General features: G+C 38.1%; 1 protein-coding gene across 1 annotated transcript in view; it reads right to left on the reverse strand.

Moving 5' to 3' along the window:
* Positions 1-12,728, reverse strand: part of LOC119027748 — a 116,255-nt gene that overhangs the window by 57,519 nt on the left and 46,008 nt on the right. Inside the window, exons 22-32 of the mRNA XM_037113180.1 lie at positions 10,091-10,466; positions 9,443-9,709; positions 8,686-8,928; positions 8,367-8,480; positions 8,229-8,244; positions 8,062-8,135; positions 7,895-7,945; positions 7,711-7,726; positions 7,544-7,617; positions 7,371-7,421; positions 784-1,053 (exon numbers count right to left, since the gene is read on the reverse strand). Coding sequence (XP_036969075.1) covers positions 784-1,053; positions 7,371-7,421; positions 7,544-7,617; positions 7,711-7,726; positions 7,895-7,945; positions 8,062-8,135; positions 8,229-8,244; positions 8,367-8,480; positions 8,686-8,928; positions 9,443-9,709; positions 10,091-10,466 — 1,552 coding nt within the window. The remainder of the gene's footprint in view (positions 1-783; positions 1,054-7,370; positions 7,422-7,543; positions 7,618-7,710; positions 7,727-7,894; positions 7,946-8,061; positions 8,136-8,228; positions 8,245-8,366; positions 8,481-8,685; positions 8,929-9,442; positions 9,710-10,090; positions 10,467-12,728) is intronic.

The following is a 12,728-nucleotide window of genomic DNA, read 5'->3' on the forward strand; positions in this document are numbered from 1 at the left end:
AAACACATAAAAAAGGAAATTAATGTCACTGTGATTTACTTCAGTTCATACAGACAAGAAATACTTTAACTGCAGGACTTAAATTCACATTAATATCATCACTGAATTCATTTATAAACCCTGGACACATATTAGTTTAAATCTGGCCAAGGAGCTCTTACATGTCATGTCCGTCTCTCTTTTCCTGGGTTTCTTAATGAATCAGCTGCTGCACTACTGAATGTTACATTTGTGAAGGTAAAACCTTGTGTTTAAGTGTTGAAGAGCCAAGTTGAACACTTTCACTGTGGTTTTTCATTGTTGAAAGACAACTGTTTAATGATCAATGATCTGTAGCCTCTTATCCTCTGCAGGCTCACAGGGTGATTATCCCAGCTCACATTTGATGAGAGCCAGGTTACATCCTGGACAGACTGTCAGTCTATCACAGAGTGAACACACAACACAGACAACCACTGACACTATCACTGACAGGAAGTGGAGACTACTCAAGTGATTCATCTCAACTAACCTGACTGCTGATTAACCTGAGTTAACTCAACCAGTTGAACAGTGTTACACTGTACCATCATTCCACTCTACAGGTTACATGATATTTTTTTAATTAATGTACATTTATGTATATTTCAAAAGTTGCAGGACTGATTATTGACGTCTTTTTAGTTACCATGTCAAACAGAATGTGCCATTGCGTGCCTTGAAGAGAGCTACTGTACATTATTGTTAAAGAAAGAAGTGTGTTCTGTTGCTTTATTGTCATTATGTATGAAAGATCCAACTTACATGATACTGTCAGTGTGATGACATCACTCCACCGTGTTGAGGAATATGAGTCTCTTCTTCCTTTACACCTGTATTCTCCACTGTCAGCCTCAGTAGCACTGATTATTCTGTGTTCATTGTGTGTTGGAGTTATGTTTAAGTTGTCTTTAGTCCATTCATACATCCATTGATTAACTCCACCTCCCTGGATGTCACATCTGAGGGTGATCGTCTCTCCTCTGAATATCTGAGGCCAGTTGGGTTGAAGGGTCAAAGTGGCCGTGTTGGAAACTGTTGACATAAAAATACACGGTTGAGATTCAAACAGGATGAAACATTGAACAGATAAAATGCATCATCTTCTGTTATAATCACTGTGTTCATTATGTGAATGCATGTTGTTCTGTTCTGCAGAAAACATTTCAAACATCAAATCATTTAGTTCAGACTGTTTTGATCACAGTAATATGGAAGAACATTTTCATCATCCCTCTTTGTTAGTCTTGTGTCTAATATCTAGTTTATCATGCAGGATCTACTCTACGGTTTGGTAAAAGGCCTTTATGAACACATCAACATATTTTTAACATCAGAACTTTAGAGTTTCTTCTGCTTAAAATCTGGTTAAAATAAAAACATGTAGTGATTTTGGAATTAATAACATTAATGTTTATGCTGATAACATGCTGACTGTGTGTTTTCTCAGCCACCTCCACTTCCTCTTGTTCACAGCTACAGTATTAGCAGCAGCACTGTGTGAACTTTTCCTCATGAAAAATCTCCTTACAAAAGATGATTGGCACTAGATAAAAAAAGGGAGATACTGTCTGTCCAAATGTTTTGATATATTTAACAAAACAACACAGGTTTGTAAAAAAACCTTTGCTTGAGGTGTCAGAAAGCCACAGGTGAGGCACATTGTCCATATGGGAAGATACAGATATGTAGATAAGATGACATTTACTGTCCTATCTAAAGCATCAAAGGGTCAATTTCCTGGGAAAGACATGATAAACTGTAACACCAAAGGATCATTTTTTGGAAAGAAAATGATTTATGTCTATTGTAAATGAAGGTAATCTCCTCTGTTTCTGTATTTAAGTGGTAACATTTTAGTGGACAGGCAAGAACGCTTTTGCTTTCCCACGCTGCGTTTTATTAAAGAGATCAGATTGATACGCTGAAGTCTAAAATTCTTCAGAGACTTAGCAACTCTCAACCTCACCAGGAGAATTTCTACTACATGTTCCGTTCCACCTGTCTAACTCTAGAATTAAACAAGACAAAGATATCTCAAGTACTGGAAAACATTCGGCAGAACAGAGTTTGATGTCAAAGGAAACAGTCCATGAATCCTACATTCAGCTCTACGTCTTTCACCCACTTCCAGATATTTTATTAGAAAACTGCACAACATAAAGGAAGCATCCTCAACTCTTTGATAGTATATGTTTACACATTAGTTTGACCTTATGTTAAACCAGTAGCCCATTCTTGACATGATGAAGGAGATTTAAAGATGTGAGAGAAGTGAGAGTTACTGGACTAACATGACTAACAATTACTTTCTCTTCACACTTTGGACGTTGTTTAAGAAATTAGAAAATACTAAACTCACCAGTTTCATAAATGTCAACTTCATTACTATCGGGTGTGATGACATGTGGTTCACTTCTCAATCCTCTGCAGGTGTATTTGCCTCCTTGTGAGATAACTCTGTATGATTCTTCAACATTTTCGGTCTGAAGAGAAGTTTTTCCAGAAGAGTCTGACGTCTTTCTGAACCACTGATATCTGAATCCAGCAGGATCCTCCACAGAACATGTCAGTGTCACGCTGCCCCCCAGTGGTATGATTGTCCTGTCTGCTGTCAGTGTGGCTTTACGTCTACCTGCTGTTTGGTTTAGAAACACAATAAAATAAAGAAATGACTGTCATGGACATGACATCAAAAATGTTTTTACATTTTTACATAACACAATGAAAACACTTATTGTTTCAATGAACTCGTGCTGAACAATTTTGACACCACAAACAGCTGCAAGTACAGAAAACAAGAAAACAGAGAAAAGTTGTTCACATCAAGATAAATATTTCAGTACTAAACACATTTCTAGAGACCACCAGTAGTAAAAGGCTGATAGTGCATGTACACAATATCTGAAATAATTAAATCAGTTTGTGAAATCTAGAATTAGAATGTCAACTTCACTTTATTTGCTCAAGTTTCATCTATTTGCAGCATTTTTTAAGCTGCAGTGTATTAAGTGCTCTGAGCCATCTGCTTTAAGTTGCTGGACCTGAAAACAAGATTGAGGTTATCATACATCATTCACACACAGTGCAAAACATGACTGTATCAACATGGCTTATAAATAAGTGATACTGTTGCTGCTACACTTGGTGATATTAACAATAACTTTACAGAGCTGCTGGATACAGTTAACAGTGATTTAATTGCTCATACATGGAGATAGAGTGATACATTTTAAAGACATACAGAAATTATTCCAAAGATCTTTGAAACTGTTTATACTTTTCAAAGACTTATGACTACTGAGATTATTTAAGACACTTTAGTTTGGTTTATAATTTGTCAGCCATCTGTTTGTGAAGCATTTGGCAACTTGTGACTGTTGCAGCTCCCAGAGGTAATACCAAGAAACACAGCATGAGGCAGCAAACACACCATGTCACTGCACAACATGAGTCAGTCAGTGACAGACTGTTGGAAGAGACTGTATCACCTGTTGGTTTGTTCCACTCATCAGAGTGATCTTCTTCTCTATAATTCTGCCCTGTTAAAATGATCAAATAGGTAACAGACTCATCATTTGTATTATGTTAGATAAGGTTTTGTTCATTTGATCTTTCTAACAAGTGTGAACAGCTTTTTCTACACAGCTTCAGTGAACCAAACTAAAGTAGCTTCACAGTCACTAAACTTATTCCAGTGTGAAGTCAGTGGTATCATGCAGAGCTCCACTTTCCAAGTAGCTTCCTTTAACAACTGAGCACTAATCCAGTCATTTCATAATGTGCACTGAGTAAAATGAAACATATATGGAAAAACACAACTGCAAAAACAAGTGATCAAGAGTGATACAGTAGGAGACATATAGGACAAACATAATCAGTCAGTATAGAAAAGATAACTAGTCACCTTCAGCATGTCCGTACAGGAGTGTATTCAGCACTAAAATAAAGATGAAAACTTCATTAGACCAGAATCAAATACAAAATCCAGATGGAGTTTCATCAGTAGTTGAGTAATATACTTAACATAATCCTCCAATCTGAACCAAGACAAATCAGCAACAAAGGTCATGTCTGCACAACTACTACACTGATATAAATACTGAACATCACATAGAAAGTCACAGATGTACTCACAGAATAACCCGAGCACAGCGAGCAGAGTGTGCCCCATCTTCACATCCAGCACCGACACTGTCGGCACTATCTTAGAAATGTGAGAGCAGAGTTTTTCATCAACTTCCTCGTCTGAGTGCATTTCTCACTCTGTTTCACACAAAGAGCAGCAGCAGCTTTGACCGCAGCATCCTTTGACATGTTTATGCTTCCTGTCCACTGTGAATAAATTATCAGCTCATCTCTCTTGCAAAGGTTTGTTCCTCATCCAAATTTCATATCCAAATACACAAGATCATTGTATCGAATCACATTACATCACACTAACATTTCATTGTCATCGAACCTGTACATGTTAAGCTGTATTTCAGTCAGAAAACATTTAGATACCTCCACCTTTATCACATTTTTTTATTTTACAGAATTACGCCAAAATCAATTAAATTCCATTTTCCCTCGTCAGTCTACGCTCAGTAACTCATGATGTCAAAGTAGTAGTGAATAATGAGAGACAATGGAACAGAGGGGAGCTTTCTGCTCTCTTCATGCTCACTTCTGTTCATGACAACTGTTGGTCTCAGAGTTCAGTCACTTCCTGTGGCTGAAGTTGTGACAAAACTACCTGAAACTGAGACCATGGAAAGATTCTGTGCTGAGGGAGGAGACACACACCTCTACAGTACTGCCTTTAAACTGTGTGACCACGTACTAACATTTTATTGCAGGTTTATTTGTGCATTTTATTGCAGTAAATGCTGACAGTTTGTGCAACCACACTGCCTGTGTTGTTGTGGGTCTGTGTTTTGTATTCACTATGACACAAATACAGTTTTGTTTCAAATACTACATCAGCAAATAATCACCAGAGTAAAGCAGAAAATCTTGTTTAACTTCAGAATAAAGAATTTCTTACATTTTCAAAGTGGTGTTTTATTCAGTTAAAGAATCAAATTTAGATGAGTTAGAATATATAATCTAAAAAGGCCAAAGTATTATATTAGCTGTCAATGTTTGACAACGTTGTGTCTTGAAGACGTAACCTGGCCTGTGAGCTGCAGCCTGATCAGATGCAGTAAAGATTTCTGTAAAGTGAGACGCCTTTGTTTTTGTCTCATGTTACTACGATGACTCCAGATATTAAATAGGATAATAATGAGGGAAAGTTCCATTTCAAACATGATGACATGATGCTGAGATACTAAGAATTAGACAGTGACATCACTCACACCTTAGAAGTGTTGTTTTCTTTCTTTCTTTTTTTTCTTTTTTTCTCTTGTGGTAGAAACTGAGTGGAGTAAAACAGGGGGACATTTTCACCTGTGAAAGAGTCACAGAACATGAAAAGTGTAAAACAAGAGAAGTTGACAGAGTTATTATTACTTAGAGAGAACTCCAACTCTTTGAGAATGAGGCTCTCAGGTAACCTTGACTTGACATCCTGGGACTTCACTACAGCCGCCCTCGTCTCAGAGGTAAAAAGCAGCACATGCATTGTGTCAGTATCAGTTAGTGTGGTTTGACGCCCCCCTGTGGTGATCTGTGGAAAAAGCTTTTATTTCACCTGCACAGTGACTGGAGTCTATCAAGTACACTGACTGACTTACTCATCAACCTGATGATGTTCATTTAAGATAAAGTTTAAGAAGTTTCATTGACCTGTCTCTGTATTCACTTAAATCACATCTCCTTATCATGGCTACCTGGTAAATTAAGACTTTACACAGAGTGTAAACACAAGGGCTGATTAACTAATATGACACAGACGAACACAGAAAAAGGGCCGGAAACCACACAAAAGGAGGAAATGGAAAGCGTGACAGGACACATGAGGGAAATTTCCTAACTTCAAAATAAAACGGGAAACAACAACCATGACAGAAAATACAAATTAAAGCAACTTCATGTAGAAATTGGAATTTTGTGCAATTTGGCGCCCCCCACAGTTTGAGTGCAACAACACTATAGTAAATCTCATGTGTACAAGTTACATAGATGTCTTGACGTTTCCAAATGTGAACCAGCAGGATGTTTGGATGAAAAAGATCAACACTTTAAGACACACTGACATTAAGGGACATGATCATTGCTACAGGGCTCTGTGGCAGTTTGGCTGTGCAGTCAAAAAAGGAATTAAACTCACAACGGACAGCTTACTGCTGGAAAACAAACTGTTTATTGATGTAGAAAATATTTAAAACATTTTAAAATATGATGAATATAAGATACTTTGAGGTGAAAAAATACACACAATACCTCTCAGTTAACTTGAAAATGACAGAGAGAAAACAGACATACTGTACATGCAATAGGAGATGTTGTTTGATAGCAGATTATTACTTCTATCAAAAGTCAGTGTTGACGTCTATCCTGATCTAACACTTAACAAAGACGCTGACTTTAAAGCTGGTACCTGCTACACAAGCTCAAACATATTGTATCAAAGTTGCATTCAATGTTTCCTACAAACACTGAACACAAACAAAAGGTGACAACACAACTGTAAAAATGAAAAGTAATGATGAAGTGTGTAAATAAAACAGGGATTCTGCTTCAGTAGTCTTGTGCTAAAAGAGACGATAATAAAATCCACATGAAGCCATTATTTGACATCATCTGCTAACAAATTAACTGTACAGAATACTGAGCATGTCTCATATTTCTACAGCAGTCTAATGAAATGCTGCAGCTGTAATAAAAACTTTGTTCTTTACCTTTAACCTCACATATAATGGTTACCTTTTCACCCTGCATAGCCATCGCTCACCTTACATACTGACATTCTCTCTTGACCTCACATATTATTACACCTGAGAATATGTGTTATTAATATGTTTTCATGTTGTCGTCCGTTCCATTGGTTTAGTTGGTGCAGATTTATTTATTGACCTGAGAGAAAAAGCAAAGTAAACAAAAAAGAGATTCAGGTTGATTTATGACATTTCACTGTCCTCTCTTTCTTTCCCTTTCTCCCCATCTCTCTCCCTCTTTCTCTCTCCCTATCCTCCCCTCTCTGCTTCTGTCCTCCTTCTGTCTTTCTCCCCCCTCACTCTCCCAATAAAGAACTGACTCTTAGCAGTGTTTGTAACATCAGTAGAAGAATATGTGAGATTATTGGATTCATTTGAAATGAAAACATGTTTAAAACTTAAATGATTGTCAATAAATCATTTACAGTTAACTGTCTTATTCTAGTATTTCTAACAGCTCCATGGTAAATAAAAAGGTATAAACTGTACCATGTTCAGCTTCTTGGTCGTCTCTGATTGTTTCGTAGAGACAAACATCACCTGCAGAGAAATAAATATCAAGCCAAGGTTAGTTTACAATACTAATTGAACAATACCTACGATTTTATTAGAAAACTTTAAATATAACATGTAAAAAAATCCAGATTAGTTTAACTGCTCACCATGGAGGAGAGTGGAGTAATGATCATTCTCAGAGTCCACATGATCTGTGTTGGAGCTCTCAGATTGGACTGGTCTACAACACGTATCAGATACAACACATTTAAACAGGAACATAAAACTGTGTTGATGTTATGTTCAACATGTGATGAGAGAGTGTTGCACCTACCTGACAAAGCAGGAATCTGTGAAAAAGACATTTGTTGTTAGATGTGTAACTCAGTCTAAAATATGTCATTTCAGACAAATAAATATTCTCAAGGACTGTCAAGAAGTCACTTACAGTTAAATTAAAACTTCTTATTCTAGTATTTCTAACAGCTCCATGGTAAATAAAAAGGTATAAACTGTACCATGTTCAGCTTCTTGATGTCCTCTGATTGTTTCATAGAGACAAACATCACCTGCAGAGAAATAAATATCAAGCAAAGGTTAGTATACAATACTGATTAAACAAACTAAGATTTCTTTTTACATTACTTTAAATATAATATGTAAAAAGATTAGTTTAACTGCTTACCATGGAGGAGAGTGGAGTAATTATCAACCTCGTAGTCCACATGATCTGTGTTGGAGCTCTCAGACTGGACTGGTCTACAACACGTATCAGATACAACACATTTAAATAGGAACATAAAACTGTGTTGATGTTATGTTCAACATGAGATGAGAGAGTGTTGCACCTACCTGACAAAGCATGAATCTGTGAAAAAGACATTTGTTGTTAGATGGTTGTTATGCTGCTGCTCTATCTCATCAGATCAGAGTATGTGTGTGAATTTGAATAATTAAAAATCGTATAATAACAGAAGAAGAAGTTCTCACCATCGGACGCTCTGTAGCAAAACAAAACTAGCAGAGGAATAACAAGAACGACTCCACAAACCAGCCCAACAATCAACAGAAAAGGAACTGAAGAGCTTTCAGGCCTGGACACTGCTGTAAAAATAGTAAATATTAACTATTAATAAAATTATATAATATGTTTGTAAAACTGACTTTGTAAAGTGGTTTAATAATATGACAGTTGTGTCACATTAAACCATGATAAAGATATAAACACACACAAAATACAAAGTTTGTTTCTCAGACAGAAACACAGTTTACAGAAAGAAAGTGGAAGAATCATTTTAATCCTACTCACCCTGAACTGACATCCAGCTCTGTGCTGACTCTTGTCCTGAGTGTTGACACTTGTAGAATCCTTCATCTGACTTTGACACTGCAGAGATATTTAACTCCCATCTGGTGTCATTTTGAATGACTTTCTCATTGTGATAGAAAAACACAGTGGAGTCAAATTTTTGGTTTCTTAATTTGCAGCTCAGACTAACAGAATCTCCCTCAGTCACAGGACGGGCAGGGCTCAGCAGGATCATATTTTTATCTGTTAAACAGTCAAAGAATACGAGGTTTCAGTCAGAGATCAGCTGGTCGAGGAACTTGAGAATGAGTGGATGTAGAGAGATGAGAAAAGATACATGCTGGGTTTATTTCTTTGACTTTTCTCATTGATTTAACAGAGATCATAAATCTGACGTTTTATCTTCATACACCTTGTGTGTCTTACTGTTCAAGAACCCTTTCAGCTGCTGAATCTGCAACCTCACAGCTAAATGTCACTAAATCCTTCACACTGGACTTTAAATGGTGATCATGGACCTAAAAACTGAAGAACACATCAGCCCCAAATCTATATTCTATATTTATACATGCTTAAAATCACAGTGTGATTAAATACTTAACTATGTTTATTAAGTGAAAACAATTCATTACTAGAGAGATCATGAAGCAGAGTGTTGGGCAGAACTCTTAACATGTCAGTGTGCTGTACTCCTCAACACACAATGGGATGCTTGAAATAAGAAGTCAAAGAAAAACAAAATATAATAAAATCATACTCTGTATAGTGATGTTGACTGAGTTGCTGAACTCTCCTGATCCAGACTCACACCAGTACACTGCATCACTGAGCCCGTAAGTGTTTAGTTTGCATGTAGATCCAGTCATTGTCCTCCAGGTGGAGCAGTCTGACAGGTATCTGTTCTCAGGTGACCTCATCACTCTCCACTCAGTAGAGTTTCCCTCACAGCTCAGTGAGACAGAGTCAGAGGTGAAGTGTTGAGCTCTGTCAGGACTCACTGTGAGAGACGCTGATGAGTGAAAATCTGAAAAACAACATGGGATAGGAGGTCAAACAGTATTTTCAGTATTTTGTTAAAATTGTGATTTCTACCTTGAAATATTGCTTCAGTATCCAAACTAAAAGAACGCTCTGCAAATGAGAGTAAAGTTTTAACCAAGATATAATATCTTTCTCTCTCTTATTGTGTTTTATGTTAAAGAGTGAGGACAGAAGGAAACAAGTCAATTCCACCCAGTTAGGTGGAAAGTGTGAAGTTTAGTTTTACATTAGTGAGAGAAACAAGATCAAGACCACAGTAAATTAATTTACTTTCTTTAATATACTCTAAGTTTATCATCATTTAGAAAAAAGATTAACTGATCTGATATAACATCTGTTTCTTAAGAGACAGAAACATGCTGACCTGCAGACCAGACAAACTGAGGTTGACTGTAATCAGTGTAAAACACTGGATCTCCTCTTCCAGCTCTGCACACATATCCTGCTGTGTGTGTCTGTCCATCAACAATGTAGGAATCCTGTTCAGTCCCACTGCTGCTGCCAGGTAGCAGCTCATAGCTGTAGAAGTTGTCTGATGGATCAGGAACAGTCTTATACCAGTAGAACCTCCATCCTGAAGATTGATCTTTAACTCTGCAGTTCAGAGTTACTGAGGCTCCAGCACTCAGCCATGATGGAGACACAGTGAGGACAGACTGGGCTTCTGTTGGAAAATGAGTTTTCACAATGAAAACATGTGTTGATAGAGGATCAAATACATTCTGCACAATCAGTACATTCTGAAGATTTACTTTAGATACGTATATACTATATATATATATATATATATATATATATATATATATATATATATATATATATATATATATATATATATATATGAACCAAAACAGCCTTTTAATAACCTGTCTAATTTTCACTTTGAAAGAAATATGATGTGACTTATTGTTTGATACTGTCAGTATGAAGGAATCGCTCCAATCTGTTGAAGACTTTTCTCTTTTCTTTCTGCCCTAACACCTGTAGACTCCACTGTGGGATGCAGAAACAGATTTAATGCTGAGTTCATTTTGATTTGAAGGTTTTTCTGAGCTGCTTGTTCTCCATTCATACTCCCACTCGGTGTCTCCTCCATCTTTGATCTCACGTCTGAATATTTCAGACCAGTTCGTCTGCAGAGTCACAACAACCTCGTTTGGAACTGTTGAAGTTCAAGAATTCACAGAAAGGGAACAAAAAATTCAGAGGACCTGAGGGGCAAGTGAAACAATATCTTTAGGTGATCCATTTTCCAAGTTCATTTAAATTTTAATTTTTTCACGTGGGACTAAGACTGCAAAATAAAATTCAGGAGGAAATTTAAGCATAATCTTTTAAGTGTTTCTTTCTGTAATACTCATTTTGACCACAAGAGGCTGAAGTGCACCACCATCATGTCCTGATGAAAATCATTCATGTTCCTCCAGTGGACTTTCAATTTCTCTCTGCACTCTGAACACAAGGTGCATCTATCACAGTACATGTTAGCAGGTTATGTAACATGACTGTCACATTTCTTTTGACAAGGCATATGTCATACTTGGTGCTAATCAATCCGGGTCGGTTTTTCCATGGCAACCCAGATGCAAGAAAGAATATAGCCACAGCCGAGCTCCCAGCCCAGGCCGCAGCCACAGCCGAGCTCCCAGCCCAGGCCTCAGTCTCAACCCCGTCGACACCTGCCAGTGGCCCCCAGTCGGCGGTCCGGTCGACACCTGCCAGTGGCCCCCAGTCGGCGGTCCGGTCGACACCTGCCAGTGGTCTTCAGTCGGCGGCCTGTTTCTTCTCCTCAGTCGGAGGTTCGGCCGAGGCCCACGCCAAGTCTAGTTCCTGCACCTCGGTCGGGGAACCGGCCGAGGCCCAAGCCAAGTCTAGTCCCTGCACCTCGGTCGGAGGACCGGCCGAGGCCCACACCAAGTCTAGTTCCTGCACCTCGGTCGGGGGACCGGCTGAGGCCCAAGCCAAGTCTAGTCCCTGCACCTCGGTCGGAGGACCGGCCGAGGCCTCACCTCCACCCTCCTGTTTGCTTTCAAATAAAGCTCGCCTTTTGTTTCCCTGATCTTGCCTGCGGTAACTGCGTTTGGGTCCACCTTCCCTTTCCATAGTTTTCCCTTTTTACCTCGACCTGACCAGGGCAAACCAGTAGCCCATTGTTGACATGATGAAGGAGATTTAAACTTTTTTTCTTTTGCTGTTGTGAGAAAAGTGAGAGGTACTGGTCTAACATAACTAACACCCGAACAAACATCACTTTCCCTTCACGCACGGACATTGTTTAAGAACATGAAGACTGTAGGTTGTTTATTCCAATGGGATTTGAACAAGATAAAAATGGAGTTCAGAAAGAAAGATGTTGATCTGATATCACTGCCTGTCCAAATTGTTAAATACATTTAACAAAACAACACACGCTCCTTTCCACCAGTTTAAATCTAGAATCTAGAATAAAACAAGGCAAAACAATCTCAACCACTGAAAACATTTGGCACAACAGTGTTGTCAAAGGAACCAGTCCATAAATCCTACATTCAGCTCTTTGTCTTTCACCCAAGTCCAGATATTGATAAATAAAACTGAACAGCAAAAAGGAAGCATCCCATTCTTTACATGATGAAGCACATTTAAACATTTTTCTTTTTTCATAAAAGTGAGAGGTACTGGGCTAATGTCACTAACAATCAAACACTGTCCCTTCACACTTTGGGCATTGTTTAAGAAAGTAAAGAATGTGGGTTGTGAGAAAAAAAAAACAAATAGAAAATACTAAAATCACCAGTTTCCTCAATGACGACTTCATTACTTTCAGGTGTGATGACATATGGTCCACTTCTCCATCCTCTGCAGGTGTATTTGCCTCCTTGTGAGATAACTCTGTTTGATTCATCAACATTTTCGGTCTGAAGAGCAGTTTTTCCAGAAGAGTCTGACGTCTCTCTGAACCACTCATATTTGAATCCAGCATGATCCTCCACAGAACATGTCAGTGTCACGCTGCCCCCCAG

Source organism: Acanthopagrus latus, chromosome 10 (assembly GCF_904848185.1).
Source record: "Acanthopagrus latus isolate v.2019 chromosome 10, fAcaLat1.1, whole genome shotgun sequence".
Taxonomy (NCBI): domain Eukaryota; kingdom Metazoa; phylum Chordata; class Actinopteri; order Spariformes; family Sparidae; genus Acanthopagrus; species Acanthopagrus latus.